The 20,945-nt window shown below is 39.0% G+C and overlaps 3 protein-coding genes across 7 annotated transcripts; 2 read left to right on the top strand and 1 right to left on the bottom strand.

The window, feature by feature from the left end:
* The first annotated feature begins 492 nt into the window (after positions 1 to 492).
* LOC121246045 (light-mediated development protein DET1-like) lies at positions 493 to 16,552 on the top strand. Of its 5 annotated transcripts, XM_041144023.1 has the most exons (8): positions 493 to 655; positions 12,840 to 12,907; positions 13,040 to 13,096; positions 14,545 to 14,625; positions 15,213 to 15,371; positions 15,559 to 15,654; positions 15,901 to 16,000; positions 16,269 to 16,552. In XM_041144023.1, the coding sequence occupies exons 4-8, from the start codon at positions 14,593 to 14,595 to the stop codon at positions 16,406 to 16,408; spliced, it is 528 nt and encodes a 175-aa protein (XP_040999957.1). In that variant the 5' UTR covers positions 493 to 655; positions 12,840 to 12,907; positions 13,040 to 13,096; positions 14,545 to 14,592; the 3' UTR covers positions 16,409 to 16,552. The 5 variants fall into 5 exon arrangements, with proteins under 5 accessions (XP_040999957.1, XP_040999959.1, XP_040999958.1 ...); XM_041144024.1 differs by lacking the exon at positions 12,840 to 12,907 and having other exon boundaries at positions 499 to 655; XM_041144026.1 differs by lacking the exon at positions 15,213 to 15,371 and having other exon boundaries at positions 499 to 655.
* On the bottom strand, positions 9,288 to 10,268 carry LOC121247439. Its single transcript, XM_041145787.1, has one exon. It carries the CDS (start codon positions 10,266 to 10,268, stop codon positions 9,288 to 9,290), a length of 981 nt encoding a protein of 326 aa, XP_041001721.1.
* Positions 16,553 to 17,537: 985 nt separating the features above from the next.
* Positions 17,538 to 20,712, top strand: LOC121247118 (aminoacyl tRNA synthase complex-interacting multifunctional protein 1). The gene is given in 4 exon segments (XM_041145460.1): positions 17,538 to 18,163; positions 18,681 to 18,837; positions 18,840 to 18,886; positions 20,284 to 20,712. Coding segments are annotated over 4 exon segments (867 nt in total). The 5' UTR covers positions 17,538 to 17,644; the 3' UTR covers positions 20,428 to 20,712.
* The last annotated feature ends 233 nt before the right edge of the window (positions 20,713 to 20,945 follow it).

Genomic DNA, 20,945 nt, shown 5'->3' with positions numbered 1-20,945 from the left:
TTTAATGTTGTTTGTTAGAGAAAGAAGGGTACCAAATTGACTGATTTTAAAAGAATGATCATAAATGTCCTTCAATGTTTACTATTGTCAGCTCATCATAAAATCTTGTTCTCTGCTTGTTCCATTCGTCATGTTATACCAGAAACAAGAATGTTTAGTTAGTTTTTGTTGAGCGTAAAGATAATTTGATGGCAGTAGGACAGATAGAATGATACCCTTGCACAACAACTACTATTTCATATTATGCCTACAGTGGTCTATTTTGTTTTATTATGTCTTTGTTCTCAGTAGTTGTATCATATCATGGTGGGTTGGTTTCATCAACATGCTTTCTATAATGGTTTACAAATATTAATATAGTCATTTATTCATCTGGACATTTATTAGTTTCTAGGTATTGTCCTCCATATCATTGTTATTTCGATCAACACAGTTTGGTGAATAAGAATTTTTCTCACATGTTATGTTCTGATTGTTGAATTGACAATTCAGCTATTGAAAAAGTAAACTGCATCAGTTACCTGGGAATAATGTTCAGAATGGTACACATCTTAGCCAGCCTAATCAAGAAGATTCTCTCCTGAGTGGCATCAAACAACGCCTTCTTTCATTCATATTCCAAGGAATATCAAATGAAGAAAAAAACCCAGCCTTGGTTGGTTTTCTAACTTTGTGTCTTTTTATTCTTCATTTTTCAGAATATCTTATTTGGATAATCTCTCTTTTGGCATCGTTTCAGTTATCTGTGAACAAGAAAGGCTATTTCGAAATCTTCTCTATTTTTATTTCTTTTTTTCATCTGACCATGCAGTGTAAAAAAATCATATCTTATCCTACTGACAATTCGGCCATTTTTCTTTTCATAATCATTGATTTTGATAGCAGCGTTATTTTTGTTTCTTAATAGTTGTTCACCTGGTTTTCATTTTAAACCTTATTATGTGGGCTGTTTTGATAAGGACATGTATAAAGATTCCTCATAAATGTTTGACTGAGTTACAATTGGCAAACACTATCATGACCTACTCTGATGTGATGATCTTCCTTTGAAGTAGGAATGCATGCCATTTGCTATTAGACTGACTGTAAGATTCAAAGAGATGTTTCACCTAGAAAGAGGGCATAGCTTAGATTTGAAAAAAAACAAGAAGAAAAGCCAGCTGGTTCCAACTGTATGTTGGGATAACCTTGCAATGCCACAAGAGCCAGCTGAGAAGCAACACTGTAGGGGAAAAAGGAAAAAAAAAAACTGAGAAGAGAAAGGTTCAGGAATGTCATTAAATGCACTTTTTGCTGTTTCAAAGGAAAGAGCCAGTTGTGTATTTGCTGTGCAGACTAGTGCTGAAGCTCAAGGGTGAGGTTTTTTACCAAACTTCTTGTATGAGGCTTGATGTAGAAAATCATGACAATTGTTAGAAAAGATCTAAGAAAGTCATTTAAAGGCAGTATGGGGTATGATATGCTGTTTAGGGTCTATTAGTGTGTTGTTCTGGTAGTATAAATAAGCAGAAAGGTAAAAAGTTAAGAATCTGGATCCAAGTGTACTTGATTAATGAGTGAGTTTATGGCCAGTTAGGTTCACTGGAATTCTAGGGCAGGCTTATGATTATGAAAGGGTGAGAGTGGATCTCATAGAAGTCAGACTGTTTTGTTATGGATATTATGATATTATCTGGGGAAAGCTGGGGCTTTTGGCTCTATTATCAGGTATTTATAGTTTAAAGCCCAATTGTTTTAGTACATTTTTTTTTTTGCAAGATAATAGTCAATGTTCCATGTTAAAAACTTTAAAAGTTATTGTGAATTGTGGAAGGAAAAACTGAATATTCCACTTGCCTATGAAAAAGATTACATTCCCTTTAAATAGATGATAATTCTCATCTAATTACTCGGGATATTTACAACTTATTGAAAATAGAATCAATCATATTTAAAACAGAAAACAGTAAAATAGGAAAATACTATCTAAAGGATCGGGTAACATGCTACCTGAATCCCCTAAAATCGTGGAACCAAAATGGCTAACAAATCAGCTGTAAATCTCCTAAAGATCAGACCCTAATAAAGACTGACAGATATCCAATAATTCTACACTCCCCCTCAAGCTGGCAGTAAATATTGATTAGGCCCAGCTTTGAACTCAAATCATCAAAATTCTTTCTTGGCAGAGCCTTGGTAAGGATATCGGCTGTTTGGAGACACATAACATACAACATCTTGATTATCCCTTCCTCTATTTTTTCCTTTATGAAATGTCGATCAATCTCCAATTGTTTTGTTCTGTCATGATGCACTGGGTTCTTTGCAATGCTGATGGCTGATTGATTGTCACAGAACATCTTCATAGGTTCTTCACCTGAAATCTTTAATTCCTTTATAAGCCTTCTTAGCCATATTCCTTCACAAATGTCGTGTGCCATTGCCCTGATTTCAGCTTCTGCACTGCTTCTTGACACAACTGATTGCTTCTTACTTTGCCATGTAACTAGGCTTCCCCATGCATATGTGCAGTACCCAGAAGTTGACCTTCGATCATGTATTGATCCTGCCCAATCTGCATCACTAAATACCTCAATATCTCTTCTTTGAGTCTTCTCGAAAAATAATCATTTACCTGGTGTTAGCTTTAGGTATTGTAGGATTCTATAAACTGCCTCCATATGTTCGTCATTGGGCTTGTTCATGAATTGACTCACCATACTGACAGAGAAGCCAATATCAGGTCGGGTGTGAGACAAGTATACAAGTTTCCCAACTAGTATTTGATATCTGCCTTTATCCATTGGCGCACCTTCTTCCTTGACTCCTAGTTTGGTTGTTGAATCCATAGGAGTGTCTGTCGGCTTGCATCCGAGCATCCCAGTCTCTTTTAAGAGATCCAAAACGTTTTTGCTTTGGGAGACAAGGATTCCCTTTTTTGACCGTGCTACTTCCATGCCTAGGAAGTATTTGAGATTCCCAAGGTCCTTGATTTCGAATTCTTTAGCTAGAAGACTTTTGAGACTACTCATTTCCTCCTCATAATCTCCCGTTAGAATGTTGTCGTCCACATATACAATGAGGATAACAAGTTTTCCTTTAAGAGAGTATTTAACAAATAGTGTATGATTTGTTTGACATTGAGAATAGCCATGCCTCTTGACTACCTTTGTGAAACTCTCAAACTAGGCTCTTGGGGATTGCTTGAGCCCATATGAGGATCTTCTAAGTTTGCAGACTTTGTTGTGTGTAGCTTGTGTCTCAAATCCAGGAGGAATTTCCATGTAAACTTTTTCAGCTAGGTCTCCATTGAGGAAGGCATTCTTGACATCTAGTCGGTGAAGAGGCCAGTCTAAATTTGTAGCCAAAGGTAGGAGGACCCGCATTGTGTCTAACTTGGCTACAGGGGCAAACGTCTCCTCGTAGTCGATTCCATATGATTGAGTCAATCCCTTTGCTACCAGCCGAGCCTTGAATCGGTTAACACTTCCATCTTCATTGTATTTCACTGTGAATATCCATTTGCAAGCTACTGGATGTTTTCCAATTGGTAATTCTGTGATCTCCCATGTTCCATTCTTTTCTAGTGCACAGATTTCTTCACAAACTGCAAACTTCCATTCAGGTGTATCGAGAGCTTCTTGTATGTTATTAGGGACCTGTATTTTGTCAAGGTTGGCAACAAAGGTTCTGAAATTCGATGACAGTCCCTGATATGACACAAATGTGTATATTGGGTGTTTTGTGCATGATCTCACACATTTTCTCACAACAATAGGACAATCACTATCATCATTAGTTAACTCATGATGGAAAGTCTGAGGATTAGAGTTACCTAGTGGATCTTCACTTGATCTAGGACTCGGATCAGTCTCTTGGATTTGCTCGAGAGATGCTCGTTGTTTTATCTCCTTTTGGTTCCTTCTCCTCCGTGAATAGGTAATCAACTCATCATTGTTTGTTGGTTGAATAGTGTCCAGATGCTGAGGTGGATTTGTAGGAACTGGCAAATCGGTGTTTGATGTCTCACAGGAGATTCTAAGAAGAGATGTGAAGGAGGAATGGATTCAGTAGGAGAATGGATTTAGGAGTTTGTGATGGGTGAAATGGACTAGAATCAGAAGAAGGGTGAGATAACTCTTCAATATCCCAAAGCTGGTATTCCTGTGTAAGATTACTCTCCCCTTGAATATCATATTTGGGGTAATATGATTGTTGCTCAAAAAATGTGACATCCATGGAGTGAATATCTTTTGGTGGCTGGTGAATAGCATGTATACCCCTTTTGGTTTGGAGAGTACCCGAGAAAAATGCACTTAAGGGCTCTAGGATCAAGTTTACCTTGGTGTTGATGATGAACATGAACAAAAGTTGAGCACCCGAATACTTTGAAGGGAATAGTGGAAATGAGTCGAGTATTGGGAAAGGACCGAAGTAGAGTTTGACAGGGAGTTTGGAATTTGAGAACGCGAGAGGGCATCCTGTTTATGAGGTAGGCTGCAGTGAGAATGGCTTCACCCCAAAAGTGTTTTGGTACATGTGTAGGAACATGAGGGAGCGGACAACATCTAGTAGGTGCCGTTTTTTCTTTCGGCAATTCCATTTTGCTAAGGAGTGTCGACACAGGAACTTTGGTGTACTATACCTTGACCCAAGAGATAATCATCAAGAATGGATTTGAAATATTCTTTGGCACCAAGAGATAATCATCAAGAATGGATTTGAAATATTCTTTGGCATTATCAGTTTTCACAATCTGTATTTTTGACCTGCCTCTGACTTTTCTTTCATGAGGAATACCCAAGTAAGTCTAGTGTGATCATCTAGAAAAGATATAAACCAGCAAGATCCAGTAATATTCTTGATCCTCGATGGCCCCCACACATCGCTATGGATCATTGAAAAGGGTTGGGATGCTTTGTAGGGTCGGTTGGGATAAGAGTTGCAAACATGTTTTGAAAATTGACAAATCTTACACTAAAAATCATTTGGATTTTTATTATTGAATAATGAAGGAAAAAGCTTCTCGAGATACAAGAAATTTGGATGTCCTAACCTATAGTGCCACAACATAATTGCACTATCATTATTAGAACGAATGACAGAAAAGGAACTTTGACTTCTAGACACTAAACACTCGAATTTATGAGTTGTTCCTTGAGGAGGATCATTAACCTCGAGAAGATAGAGCCCCGAACACATCTTAGCACTGCCAATCGTCTTCCCTGAATCCAAGACCTGAAATTCACACATATTTGGAAAAAAATTAGTAGCACAATTGAGATCCCGAGTGAGTTTACTAATAGACAATAAATTGCAATCCAAATTTGGCACTAAGAGAACTGAGTTGAGTGTTAGGTTCTCTGAAATTTTAATAGAACCTGTATCAGCCACCTTTGAGAGTGAACCATCTGCTGTCCTAACTGTTAAATTTTCATAATAGGAAAGTAGAAAAAAAATTTCCATCTCCAGTCATATGGTCCGATGCTCATGAGTCTACAATCCATGGACTTAGCTTCTCCTTTTTAACATTAAGAGCGCTTAAAAAATTACCTTTGTGTGCCAAAGAACCGGTACCAACCACAGTGGTGGCAGGGGCTGCTGAAGATTGGCTGAACATTTTTTGCAATAATTCTAGTTGCTCCTTGCTGAAGAGACTGGGCTCGGTTGGTGTCGGTTTTTCATCTACTGAGACGAAATTGACCCGTCCTTCTCTGTTGTTGGCAAAGCGGGAAGGCTTCCCCATCTGCGGGTTTACCGTGGATTTTCCAGCAAGTGTCCTTGGAGTGACCAGGATGTCAACAATGGTCACACCATGGCCGCCCTTTCTTTGGTCTACTGTCACTGTTGTTGTATGGATTTCCTTGAACCGGAAGGGCTGAACTATCTAGGTTTGTTGTAGAATCTTGAGGGCCCATCATTATCTTCTTTTGACCCTCCTCTCTGCAAACTTCTGAAAATGCTTCTCGGATGTTTGGCAGTGGTTTGGATCCTAGGATTCCTCCTCGTACTTCATCGAGATTTTTATTTAATCCGATCAGAAAGTTGTATATTCTTTTCTTTTCAACAATTTGTTTATACCTGATTCCATCTTCGGGACAGCTCCAATTGTGCTCCTCGAATAAGTCCAGATGTTGCCAATAGCGGCTGAGTGTGTTGAAGTATTGGGTCATTGTCAAATCTCTCTGACGTAAGTCATGGAGAACACTTTCCACCTCGAATAATTCAGATGTATTCTCATTGTTAGAATACATTTCCTTGGCAGCTTCCTAAATCTCCTTCGCTATTCCGTAGAGAAGAAAATTTTCTCCAATGTCATTTGTCATGGAATTAATGAGCCATGACATGACCATGTTATTTTCCGAATTCCATGTTTTGAACTTCGCATCATCCTTGCTTGGTTGGGCTGCAACTCCTGAGAGATAATCATCCTTTCCCTTCCCGCATATAAACATCATCATGGAATGGCACCATTGGAGATAGTTATTCCCATTAACTTTGTGTCCTGTAATGGGCATGAGGCTGCTGTCTGAACTGCTGCTGTTGTCTGAAACCATGGCTTCCTGACTGGTGGTGACTTCAGAGACTGAAGAGGTGGAGTCGCGTCTCTCGGTTGCCATACCGTATTTGGTCATATGGGAGAATTAGAGTTAAGAGAATGCTCTAATACCATGTGGAATTGTGGAAGGAAAAACTGAATATTCCACTTGCCTATGAAAAAGATTACATTCCCTTTAAATATATGATAATTCTCATCTAATTACTTGGGATATATTTTTTTTTTTTTTTTATAAGTAAGAGATCAATATTATATATATGAATGTAAGAGGCATAGCCTATGTATACAGGGAGTATACAGAAGAACACCTAAATACATTCTAAAAGCGATAAATTAAAGACAAAAAATCATGAACATTGTCCCCATACAATACAATAGCAGAAAACCAGCACATTAAAGTGTGTAACAAAAAATTCTTCATCTCGGCCATTGTGCGTTCCTTGTCTTCAAAGCAACGCGCATTCCTTTCCGTCCAAATGCACCACATGATGCACGACGGAATCATCTTCCATAGCGCTGCCATTTGATGATAGCCTTGCAACTTTCTACAACAACCCAACAAATCCACCACCCTCATAGGCATAACCCAAGCAATATCAACCCTTTGAAAGATCTCATCCCACAACACCCTTGTTACCTCACAATGTAGTAAGAGATGGTCCACAGATTCTCCATTCTTTTTACACATGTAACACCAATCCATTACTACACATCCTCTCTTCCTCAAGTTGTCCGTAGTCAATATCTTCCCAAGAGCGGCAGTCCAAACAAAAAAAGTTACTTTAGAAGGCGCACGGGACCTCCAAATCTTCTTCCAAGGGAATGGAGTATGCTCTTGTGATGTCAAGATGTTATAATACGCCTTAATTGTACATATCTTGTGATTATTAGACCTCCACTTCAATCTATCTCGCTGTGCTATAGGAGTCCCCATGGAATATAGTAGGCTGAAAAAGTTTGAAACAATAGGTAATTTCCAATCATGAAATTCCTAATGAAAAGAATATTCCATTGATGCGAGCCATGAGAAAGTAGCCGCACATCCGCCACTGAAATCTCCCTGTTAACTGCAATACGATATAGGCCCGGAAAAGCCCTTTCCAATGCTCGATCTCCACACCACACATCCCGCCAGAAATTGATTCGATTGCCCTCACCAACTACAAAGCGTATGTGATTTGCAAAGCATGGCCACCATTTCCTTATAAACTTCCATAAACCCACACCATAACCCCCTCTCACTTCGTTGGAACATCAACCACCCCCAGCAACACTATATCTAGCATCAATAATTTCCTTCCACAATGATCCCCCTCTAAGTGATATCTCCAAAGCCATTTCCCCAAAAGAGCTCTATTAAAAGTTTTCAAGTTACACACTCCCAACCCCCTATTCACAACTGAGGCACAAACTGTTCTCCATCTAACTAGATGAAGTTTCTTTTCCTCCCCCAAGCCTCCCCATAAAAACGCCCTAAAGAGTTTTTCCAATCTGTTCATCACCCCTACAGGCATAGGAAACAAAGATAAAAAATATGTGGGGAGGTTAGTGAGAGTACTCTTAATAAGAGTGAGGCGGCCCCCTTTTGATAAATACACACATTTCCAACCAGCCAACCTTTTCTCTACCTTCTCCACCACTCCGTCCCATATAGCTCTATTCTTGAAAGTTGCACCTAGCAGAAGCCCCAAATATTTCATTGGGAAAGAGGACACCTTACAATCCAGAAGGCTTGCTAAACTGTGGATATTAGAAACCACACCCGCAGGAACCATCTCAGACTTGCTAAGGTTCACCTTAAGCCCTGACACTGCTTCAAAGCAAAGTAACAGTGCTCGCAAAGTTTGGATTTGGCTATTATCCGCTTCGCAGAAGACTAAAGTGTCATCTGCAAAAAGAAGATGTGAGATAATAACAGAGCCACTAGAGTCATTACCCACCTGAAAACCAGATAAGAATCCTCCCCCAACAGCAGCCTGCACCATCCTGCTTAACGCCTCCATAACTATAACAAATAAAAGAGGAGAGAGGATCTCCCTGCCGCAAACCCCGCGAACTATCAAAAAAACCAGCAGGTGTGCCGTTAACTAGAACTGAGAACCGGCCGGTTGAAATACAGTGCCTCATCCATGAAATCCACCTATCCCCAAAGCCACACCTCTTAAGTAGATATAAGAGGAATTCCCAGTTCACATGATCATATGCATTTTCCATTTCAAGCTTGCAAAGAACACCTGAACCTCCCTCCCGTAGTCTGTGATCCAAACATTCATTTGCAATGAGTACCGAATCAAGAATTTGTCTCCCCCGAATAAATGCATTTTGAGACTTGGAAATAATGGGTTCCAGCACCATACTAAGCCGGTTGGCAAGAACCTTTGAAATGATCTTATAAATGCTACTAATGAGACTTATTGGACGAAAGTCCTCAATAGTTGAAGCCCCTTGTTTCTTAGGAATGAGAGCAATGAAGGTCGCATTAAGGGATTTTTCAAACTTTTGACAAGAGTGAAATTCATTAAAAACCTGCAAAACATCTCCTTTGACTATGTCCCAACAAGTTTGAAAGAACCCCATTGAGAAACCATCCGGACCCGGTGCTTAATCCTTAGCCATACCAGAAATGACCTTGTAAATTTCTTCTTCAACAAAAGGTCTCTCCAAAACACTTACACTCTACGAGTCAATTGCCTCAAAGGGCAATGTATCAAGCTTCGGCCTCCAATAATCCGATTCTGTGAGAAGGGTCTCATAGTAATGTACAATATGGTTTTCTAGTTCCGGAGAAGAAGACCACCTGAGAGCCGAATTGGAGCGACTCAATGGCATTGTTACGCCGATGTGAATTAGCCACTTTGTGAAAGAACTTTGTGCACCTATCCCCTTTTTTCAACCAAAGTGCCCTGGATTTTTGACGCCATGAAATCTCCTCTGAAGACAGAACCCTCTCCAAGTTTGCCATAACCGTGCCCTTCCTCAATAACACCTCCTCCAAAGTATCCCCCAATAATTCTTTACCCTCTAACTCCTGCAGTTCCTCCAACAGTGTAGACTTCTGATTGTCAATGTGACCAAATACTTCCAAATTCCACTTCTTTAGATCCTGTTTCAGAGCCTTCAACTTGCTTGCAAGAATGAAACTGGGAGTACCATTAAACTGATATGATGACCACCAAGCACTCACCATCTCTACAAACCCGTCTGCCGTTAGCCACATATTTTTAAACTTAAAGTACCGACGACCCCTGTGAATACCCTCACAATCTAAAAAGATAGGAAAATGGTCTGAGCTGACTTGAGCTAACCGTTTCTGACTTACTTCCGGATAATGTGCTTCCCATGAAGGAGAAACAAGAAATCTATCCAATCTCGACCAAGCCCGTCCGTTTGACCAAGTGTACTCGCCTCCTACTAGGGGAAGATCCATGAGGTCCAGTTCAAAAATGAACTTGGAGAAATCCTCCATGGCCACAGAATTTCTATAATGCCCTGAACGTTCACTAGGAAAGTGAGTAATGTTATAGTCACCCCCCATACACCACGGCACGTCCCATAAGGAGTATAAACCTGCCAACTCCTCCCACAACCTTCTCCTATCCCTATCTACGTTAGGACCATAGGAACCTGCAAATGCCCATTCCCATCCATCATCCACATTTTTAAATAAAGTCACAACCGAGTAATCTCCAATACACTCCTCAATCGCCTCAACCACTCTTTTATCCCACATTAGTAAGACTCCACCTGAGGCTCCCAAAGAAGCCAAATAAATCTAACCCACGTGTGAGCACCCCCACAAACTTCACACCATTCTTCTATCAATGAATTGCAACTTCGTTTCTTGGAAACATACCACATCACCCTTCCACATCTGCAATAATGATTTGATACGAAGGCATTTATTGCGATCATTGAGCCCCCGAACATTCCATGATAAAATCTTAGGCTTCATAAGAACAAAGTGTTACCCCTTCCTTTCGATCTATCCCTTCCAGCACTCCCTTCCTTTACATCATAATTAATGGAGCAAATTAGCCTTCTAAGTTCCCTATCTTGCTTTGTGGCTGATTTTAAATGACTAGCTTCAAGAGCTACGAGAAGAGCCTTAAATTGTTCTTCATACCCTCCAAAAGAAATCCCAATAACATCTTGGATCTCCTCTACCTTCTTAAAAACCCAATTTGATGGACAACTCCCAAATTTAGAGCTAGGAGGTAGTGTACATAGAGGAGTGAGAACAGCCCCCTCCTCCCCAGAACTACCAGGAGCTAATAAGGCCAGTTCCGATCCACATGCTAAATCAGGTTCACCATTGGATGCCACCACATTTTTAGAATTTTTCATGACTTCGAACCCATCTCCAGACTTATGCACATCAACCAGACCCATCTCCAGTGGTAAAATGACTAACGGAGCTCCCTCTGATTGCACAGGAAGCTCATCTGGGTCTCCGACCACCACGCACGACGGCGACAGCGACAACCCACACAGCATCGACAACCCACACAACCCAGCCTCTGCCGACACCTCTACCAACTCGCCGTCCTCAACATCCTCACGTCGAGGTGATTGTAGCTGCTCACCGTAATGGTCGAGTACTGCCGACGATCCATTCTGTGTCAAAATGGGGTCCTGCAAGACAGTTATCAGTCCCGAAATGCACTTCTCAACGTTGTCGAAATTCTTTGTAGAGGCTGCCGATTCACTCCCAACACACCCAGACCTCACCAATAAACCCATTCCCATCAACCCTTTATCACACGGCTAAGTCTGTGAAGATTCCGGCGACAAAAAACAAAATTTCAGCTCAATCTGTACCGACGACAACTCTGGCACCCCAGCCCTCGTCGGTGAACCCACCACCACCTCTGACGGAACCATCACCTCCGACGGAACCACCACCATCGGCGTCAGCCCTTGATCCACCGCCAACGGTGAAGGTTGCGGCCCACTGGACGACCTCGGAATTTCAGAAACCCCCTACGTCTCCAAGCAACCTTCTGGGCCTCAGAGAGGGGTTGGGCCTGCGTGTTGGGCTGAAAACAGGCCTGCGGTTGAGGCCCACCAAAAGCTACATTCTTTCCTTTAATACCACTTTTTGCAGAAACAGCTTTTGAGCCCGAATAGAGAGTCTTCTCCCTGTCCCATTACGGGCTCCTTCTCCATCTGCAAGCCTCCCTCAACGAAGCATTTTAAAATTTCCATATTCAGGTTTAACTGCCCCACTTGCGTCTCCATCTCAGCCAAAGCTTGTAGTATAGTTACCATACTTGGCCCCGACAAGTTCCTGCCCAGACTTGCATCTTCACAGAACTGTACCTTCACCAATGTGGAAGTAACGCATGTCCCCTTTGCAGGTTGAGACACGGCCTCACCGTACGAAGTACCAACTTGTCTCCCCAACGGCAGAGGAAGAGCCATCCATGGACAGCTCCCTCTGTTCTTCCCTCCCAGAACAGAGGAAGTTACAGAAGTTTCTTCTAACAGCTCTCCAAAATTTCTCCAACCTACCCCTTTCCTCCCTTCCGATATCATTAGTAGGCCGCGCCGTTTCTCTTGACCAAATTCCGATAGGGTGAAAAAACTCCCATAGGAGTTACGCTGCCGTTGCACCACCAATACCTGAGCACCATTTCTTCGGGTTCTGAGAAAACCAGAGTTCCCCTCACAGGCAATACCTTCCTTCACCATGACATTCAGCCATCCCAGCGAGGCCTGATCAATGAAAATATGATTCACAACACGACAACTGCTCTCAGTGATTCTCCACCACCTTGCATTCATCTTCTTAAACTCAAAACATTTTTTATCAATAATAACATTCCTACTAGACCCCATCGCAGCACAGCTACTCATAATGAAACTGAATAAACTGAGCTAATCTACCACTAGCTAAGCAACACTAATCTCCAACCACCGTTGGCAAACCGACGGAGAGACACACCATTTTTTATTTTTTTTTTCAAGTGTACGGAGAGAGAAAAACTTAAGAGAGAGAGAGAGTAGCTAAGAAGAAAAAATATACTGTTACTCGGGATATTTACAACTTACTGAAAATAGAATCAATCTGATTTAAAACAGAAAACAGTAAAATAGGAAAATACCATCTAAAGGATCAAGTAACATGCTACCCGAATCCCCTAAAGTCATGGAACCAAAATGGCTAACAAATCAACTGCTGTAAATCTCCTAAAGATCAGCCCCTAATAAAGACTGACAGATATCCAATAATTCTACAGTTTTACTCATATTTGTATGTCTATGTCATTGCTTTGATTGCACTGTCTCTTGGCTTCCACAGAGAGCCCAGGGTTGAAGAAGAAGTTTTACTTTCGTTTTCAAGATTATGTGGACTTGATTATCTGGAAGGTAGGTCCTTAAGGGTTATGGTACACATGGCTGTTTGGGTCATTTGCAGCATTAATTAAATGTGAACATCACTTGCACATTTCACACCAATTATGTAACATAACAAGTCATTTCTACACAACTCTCTGACAGGTACAATTCTTGGACCGGCAGCACCTGCTGATCAAGTTTGGTAGTGTGGATGGAGGGGTGAGGTTTCTTCCTTCTAGTATTCTGGTTCATATCACATTAACCCCCTGCCTTTCCCTTATGGGGCTTTAAACACTGATGACTACTCACTTTGGAATACAAAACATGACTGCTCTGGGGTTTGAACCTTTTAGTTGGATGCTACCGTGAATTCACTAGATCTGATCACATCACAGATATAATATATTACTTTTGAGATGTGTTTCTGTGATGCTAATTCACATCATTCTTGGCATTTGGAAGTCCTTGGATTTTTAATATGTAGTAGTGGGTCGCTGATCATGCCTTGATCTCTTCAGCAACTTTATACCTCTGCAACCATATGCTTTTTTGGTCACCATCAACGAGCCTTTGGCCTACTTTCTTTCCAGCCTTTGTTACCATAAAAACATAACCCTAGAATCCCTAAGCCCTATGATAAACTGCCGCAAGATAATTGTTCATCAATTCATTTTTCTCCAGCAACTTAAAACCTACCAAGATTGATCTTTTCAAGTTCAAATCAATGTTTCCAATCTCTAAAACTAATCATCATATCTTTTCTGACCTTTGGGCCACCAAAATATATCAAGAAATTAGCCCAAGAGTCCTCTGTTGCTGCAGTTCCTGCGTCCATTTGGTATCAGTGCCTTTGTCCCAGATCTCAGAAACTGAGTACCATGGATTATATGTAGAAGGCTGTGACTGAGAAATATAGCAGAGTGCATGATTCCCAAGTAATTAAAGTTTCTTACTACATGCATGCCATCCTTAGCATCAATCCTGTGCAGTATGTACAGATAAATGCTTTTCAAAGCTGACTTTGATAATTGAAGGAGTTTGAGTATATAACTATATATGGCATTTGGGAATTTACTGTTAAGTGTATGTTTGATCTTATTGATGTTTGGTATTTTGATTTTTGTTGAAAGTTCGGTTTTAACATATCAATTCCTGCCTTTTCTTTATTGGTAGTTTGGGTGCATCTAAATTATTTGAAAATTAACGTTTTGCCTGCTACTTAAATTTGTACCGGCAATTTCTTTATGAGTAAGTAGTTCACTTCAAGCTTTTGTTGCTGATTTCACGTCAAATCTCTGCTTGTGGATGCTTTTTACCATCTCAAGTCAAACCATATATCAAATGACTTATAGCACCACCCAAAGAATTTTTGGATTTTGTGGAAAAGTTGATATTGATTCAAGGAATGCCTATCAGTTTCTTTTGGTTCCCGAGTCATCCACAGTCTTTAGCCTAATCACCGGTCAGTTTAGCTTATGATGTTTGTGGTGGTTCTAGGAGATTTCAAGTGATACCTACTTAAATTGAAGGGTGGTGAAGCTTATTATCTTGTTGCGGATTCATAATATTTAAATTGGGTTATTGAATTCTTTCTTGATAAGAATTAGCATTTTTTTCTTTATTGGAAACTGTTAATTGATCGTGATTGTACTTGTCTGAACCTTCAGGTGTCACGAAATGCCGATCAACACCCAGTTTTTTTTGCGGTATATAACATGGAGACAACTGAAATTGTTGCATTTTATCAGGTTAACTCTTTGACCGACTAATACATTGTCCAATAATAATAATAATAATAATAATAAAACTCTATGACCGAGTCTAGTGCTTATCAAGTAAAAGTTGCTTTCTGTTTTTTGGGAAATACCCTTTCCACCATCTAACTAACATGTGGTTTGTAATATGCACCCTAAACTACCAAAATCAACACATTGTATCCTCTAACTACCGTTGATTGTCCAATAGCACTATGCTTTAAGATCAGACTGTCAAAATTGTGTCACATCACCTTTTTTCTTCATCTTAACTGTTATATTTGAACTTTCCCCCTTTATTTACTTATAAAAAAGAAAACTGTTATATTTGAACAAGGGGCCTTCTACGGGTACCGAATGGTGTAATGAAGATTCAGTGCATTTCATCGGTACACCATTCGGTCTACCTAGCATTTTTCTTTGAACAAAGGGTGTTATTTGAGAAACGGCGTTGGTTGGAATATGCAATGTGTCAGTTTTGAGAGTTTAGAGTGTGTTTTACGAGGCGCTTGTAATTAATTAGAGGGTGCAAAACTTATTTCCCCCTTTTTTCTCTCTCTGTAATATTTTACTTTTTACAGAATTCTGCAGAGGAGCTTTATCTCTTGTTTGAGCGTTTCTGTGACCACTTCCACACGGCATCAAAAAATTCTGTGTCTATGAATTTCATATCATCTCACTCAAATAACATTCATGCTCTGGAGCAAATAAGATCCGTAAAAAATAAAGCAAGTTCACAGGTGAAGTTTTATTATTAGCACTTGCTACATGTAAAAATGTTCTTATCTTATTCTGTAGACTTCAGGAAACTTTTTTCTTCTTTGTATAGGATATGAGAACTAGTTTGATCTGTGGCTTTTTTGGCCTCAGAGTCAATGTTGCTTTATCCCATAACTTCCATATCTCATCAGCTAATTAATTCTGCAGTTTATGAAGAAGATGCTGGGATCTTTGCCTTACAGTTGTCAGTCACTGAGTCCTTCTCCCTACTTTGACCAATCTCTCTTTCGGTTTGACGAAAAGGTTAGATCAAAACATATTGCAAATTTTTTCCCTTTCAACGTGCTCTTTAGTACCCAGTATATCTGTTGTATTGGCATGTTCTTGTGGCTTGCATTATGACAAGATAAACAGTAACTGAAAGCTGAACGCAAAGCTACCAACATATTTTCTGTTTCTCTCTCTAAGTTGCGATCATGCAATCTTTGGTTATGCCATCTGAAACCCTTTACCATGCTTTTCTCCATTTTATTTGATATGCTTTTTCAGCTGATTTCTGCAAGCGACCGGCCTAGACAGTCAACAGACCATCCCATCAAGTTCATTTTAAGAAGGCAACCATGTTCCCTCAAATTTAAGATCAAACTAGGTATATATCTTTGCTTTGCACTAGTTTCATAAAAAAGTTGTATAATTACAAGTCAGTGTGTAAACACACAGCTTACTGTGGGACTACGGCAATTATAAAAAAGTCCAAAATACAAAGCTTTAGAGAGTGGTGTTTGAATCAAAATGCAAAGCTTTTTCACTAATCATATTTTTTTTCATACAGGGCATCATTTGTTTATTTATCATATTTCTGTTCTGTAATCGAAATTTGGATAATGATGCCCTGGCTGGCTTTCTTTTCTAAATAGGTCCTGAAGCAGGCAATGCGGATGGTCGGACAAAAAAGATCGCATCATTCTTGTTCCATCCATTTTTACCTCTGGCACTCTCTGTTCAGCAGACTTTGTTCTTGCAGCCATCAGTAGTGAATATTCATTTCCGGGGATGAAGTAAACAAGCCCTTGGGCCAGATTGTAGATTTGATTGAGAAAAAAAGTGTATATTTATTCGGAAAGGATACAAATGATATATTTACACTTGAGGTAGGGAGTTGCATGCTCCAACTCCAACCACTGTTCTGAAACATCCACAACCTATTCGAGTCTGCTTTCTTGTTTTTAGCATTTAAACACAATCTCTATGTTTAAAATATAAATACTGATCTTATTTTATCTCATTTCATCTTATTTTTAAACATAATTCAAATATAAAATTTTCAAATTAATCATACAACTTTTTCAAACTTTCAACTAAAAAAATAAAAAATAATTTCAACTTTTTCAAATTTTCAAACAAAAATAATATTATAAAACTATATTCTTACAATATTTTAAATTTATAATCTTTTTTATTCAACTTTTTCTCTCATTTTCTAAAACTCAAAAAATACTCAACTCAAACTATATCACTATTATTCACAAATTATCTTACTATTATTCATAAAATTTTCATCTCATCTCACAACTCAAATCAGCAATAACTATTATATTTCTTACCAAGATCATCCTTAGTGAAGATCCATCTTCTAACATGATTAAAAGTAGATGACATAATATAACTTGGGCAGTAGACATATTTATTAGTTGTAGTTAGTGTGTTGGTTTAAACGTATTGTAAATAAATTTTTTTAAAAGCAATAAAGGTGCAAAACAGTTTAAAATTGTATTTGGTCTATGAATAAAATAAGAGACTTGTTAAGTATAATGAAAGAATTATCCCATAAATTGAAATAATTTATTACGTTTAATATATTTTACAATAAAAAAAAAATTTATAGTTTAACATATTGTATAAAATCACATCATTTTTTATGATTTTTTTTAAAGTAGTGGCAAAGACATTTTTTCAAAATTTTCACCATAATTTTTAGATTAGAGATATTCTTATAAAATATTAATACTCTTACAGTTTTATCTTATATAAATATATACTACGTCTAAAAAAAAATCTATTTTTAAATTGGTGTATAGAGCATATTTAATAATTTATTTATTTATTGATAAAATTGAGTGCTAAATTAATTTTTATAAAAAAAAATGGTCATTACTCTCAATTTTCTTTTCTTTTTGTCGCGTGTATCGTATGTAGACAAATGATATATCCGCAACCGCAAGGACTCCATTGAAGAGGCAACGGGTGTGGCAGTGCTAAACAGGTGGGAAGTTGAGAGGAGGAGCGAGTAGTGATGGTAGTAGCGATGCCGTTGCCGACAAATGCTTTTGCTTCTTCTGCAAACGTTTTGAGAGGCGGCGGCGCGCTATTGTTTTCTTCCTTATCAAAATGCAGTCACCCATTGCAAATTTATCGTCATCGTCGTCCCCTGCAACCCATACGTTCCTCCACCGCCTCGTTTCCCCTTTTCTCAATAGGTAAAGCTAATGAGACATCCGCGAGAAGCAGAGGAAGCAGCAGCAGGCACTGGATTCCCTCGTTTTGCACGGCTTCTACCTCCGATGCTTCTGCGGCGAAGGCAGTGACCGTGGCCATCGGTGACGATGGAAATGCTGATGTTGACGATGAGAAGAAGGAGAGGGTGATAAAGGAAGCGGCTGAAATGCTGGACATAAGGGTTGGGCGTATCCTTAGGGCGTGGAGGCATGAGGAGGCCGACTCCCTTTACGTGGAAGAGGTGGATGTTGGCGAGCCTGAGCCCAGAATCATCTGCAGCGGCCTCGTCAATTATATACCCCTTCAACACCTCCAGGTAATTTCCCATTTTTCACTTCATTTTTTCCTCCTATCTTGGACTTCATGTTTAATGGGAGTTTTTACCTGGAATGATAAGAAAAGGAAAAAATAAATTGGGACTCTACTTAGCGAAAAGAAAAAAAGACTCTTCAATAATTTCTTATAAAGGTACTCTATCTTGTGATAGGAGTAAATCTGAAGTTATCATAATATAGTCAGATGGGTGATAATTCATCCGCTACAACAGGAAAGATTCCAACATTTAGGTGGATTCACTTTTCCATTTGGATGAGTTATTTCTTTGGTGGGATGCAATCCAACCACGAAATTTGATAATAACTAGTTTCATCCAAACAGGAAGACTCCTAATTAGGTTTGAGGATCAACATGATTATCATTCGGTTGGATTGTCACACTTGTGGGAGCCGAAGTGAATTGTTTCGGTATATACAATGAAACTGCATGCATATATTTTCAGTTGAAGCTTCTAGATCATATTCATTGGAGCATGTTTGATAAGAATTTTCATGCAGGATAAGAGAGTAATCGTTCTTGCAAATCTGAAGCCCAGGAACATGCGTGGTGTCAAGTCATCTGGAATGCTTATGGCTGCTTCTGATGCATCACATGAGAACGTTGAGCTTCTTGTGCCTCCGGAGGGTTCACTTCCTGGTGAAAGAATATGGTTTGGTTCGAAGAAGAAAAGGAAAATCAACCTGCTGCTGGCACACCTAACCAGGTCAGTTCTTTGCTTCAAAAAATTCAAGCCAATTAAACCCACAAGATAAAATAAAAAGGGGGAAGGAAGTTTCGGCAAGTATTTTGCTTGTATTTCAATCAGTTGATGCACAATCCTTTACCAAAATTAGCGAAAATAGTCCCAAATGCTTCCAATTTTCTAGTGAGCCCCTTTGTTGTTAGATGACGTTTTCAATCATTTCTTTGTTTTGAAGTGAGGTTGGGAGTAGGATGAGGTGTCGTATCTAGATGTATTAACTAAGAGCCCTGGCTTGAATCAGGACCCCCAACTCACTTGAAGACGGTGGCTTGAAACCTTTTACTTGCATAAAGATAAATTGGATTCCTTAAGAAGATGAACTATCCATTCTCCCTGAGGGCTTGTCGGGTTTACAGGAAAAGGGAAAGAGCTTGAATTAGGATCACTAAAGAAGTGAGAATGAAGCTGTAATTGAATCACTAAAGAATTAGGCACTCTTGCCCCAGTCCTCAAAACTCAAATACGACATCATCAAAGTCCAAAACTCTTGAGTACTAATCACATAAATGCCCCTCAAATTGCATAGCAAATAAAGTAAATAAACAAGTGCAGAGTTATTGACTCTTTACTTCATATGCTGTGATAGGATTCCTAATTTAGTTAGAATGAAAGACATAATAAAATCTAATTAAAGAACTCTTTAATTCTGTTAGATCTTTCACGATACTCCAGAAGTCCAGATGCTGTTGGCAGCAAGAAGCGTACTTTATTTTAATTTGGTTTTATTTAATTTTAGGAGTCAAGGGTATATCTATATAAATTCTCATGGGCTGTACTTTGGTTTATTAGGTCTTATCTGGGACTGTCTTATGTTTTTTGGAATTTTATTTGTGGGTTGTATTAGCTATTTAATTGGGCTTTTAGTTGAAGTCTGTTGACTCCAAGCTTTATTAGATTAGTTTTAGTCTTATAAATAAGAATTTCGCAGAAATTATGGTCTTGTTCTCTAGTTTCCATAAATTTTGCAGAAATTTTGTCTTGTTCTCTAGTTTCCAGAAATTTTGCAGCAATTTCTGATCTGCCTCTGCACATAAAGATATCTACAACTCCTAAACTGATGACCCAAGTTAAAATTTGTTTTGAACCCTAGACTCCTAAGGGCGCAGGCTTTAAAACAGGTCTCTTGCTTCGTTTTGACATGCCATATAGATTCGACAAAATAAACACTGAAATCTACAAAATCGTTAAGGAGTGCACCCACTGTTTTTACACAGAGATGGTGTCATAGAAAGTTCCACCTTAAGCTTTTTTTTATAATGGATAATTAACTTTATGCAGTTTATTCTCCATTTCTATATGTATGTTCAGACACTAATTTTTTTTCCTTTAATCGTGTTTTTTCTTACAATAATATGTAGATTCAAAAGAAAAAAATATGGGAGTTGGTGCAGCCTCATCTTAAGACTGATGCTTCTTGTACTGCTATGCTTGGAGTGCATGTCATGCGGACATCTGCAGGTGTGGTGGTGTCCACATCTTTGAAGAACGCAAATATATCCTGATCAGATGGGCAACTTCTTGCTTCTCTAACAGTGGTGGTGTCTAGGACCGAAGTATCCTAGACACCAGAAGATTTTTTGACTATTTTTTTTTTGGACTAATGTAATTTCTAGTTGGTAATCATGTATTGCTAGCAATTAGAGGTTTAAGTTCCTGTCAATTGCTTTATTTATGTCACCGTTTGTGATGCTGTTTTGATGGCTTAACCTTTTTTCATATACCAGTAGTCACTGTTTGTTTGTCCTCTTGAGGTTTTTTATCAATGAAGTGTCCTCATGTTTCTAAAATGGATTTGAGGAAAGCATTGAAGCAAGCACTAGAAAATTTTGCATTTCATGTCAGATTCTTTTAAAAGGTACTGAATACAGGTGCAAGGTGTTTCAGGTTGACTGCAACTGATGAGTTCTTGGGGGTGCTGTAGTGGACCAGCATCCCATCTGAAAGGCAGGGAATGTTTACTTGCATTCAGGAGATCAGGATTGTCTACATATCTTCTGGTAACTCTACAACGACGTTCTTC

Source organism: Juglans microcarpa x Juglans regia, chromosome 1S, assembly GCF_004785595.1.
Source record: "Juglans microcarpa x Juglans regia isolate MS1-56 chromosome 1S, Jm3101_v1.0, whole genome shotgun sequence".
Taxonomy (NCBI): Eukaryota; Viridiplantae; Streptophyta; class Magnoliopsida; order Fagales; family Juglandaceae; genus Juglans; species Juglans microcarpa x Juglans regia.
The sequence above is the reverse complement of the archived record's forward strand: the minus strand, read 5'-3'. Positions and strand labels throughout refer to the sequence as shown.

What these genes read in the sequence shown, in the direction of transcription:
- LOC121247439 (XM_041145787.1), bottom strand. Translation starts at nt 10,268, where the DNA reads ATGTGGGATAAAAGAGTGGTTGAGGCGATTGAGGAGTGTATTGGAGAT.
- LOC121246045 (XM_041144025.1), top strand. Translation starts at nt 14,593, where the DNA reads ATGGAGACAACTGAAATTGTTGCATTTTATCAG. An exon ending in AAATTGTTGCATTTTATCAG is followed by an intron (nt 14,626 to 15,212) that starts GTTAACTCTTTG and finishes TACTTTTTACAG; the next exon opens with AATTCTGCAGAGGAGCTTTA. An exon ending in CAAATTTAAGATCAAACTAG is followed by an intron (nt 16,001 to 16,268) that starts GTATATATCTTT and finishes TTTTCTAAATAG; the next exon opens with GTCCTGAAGCAGGCAATGCG.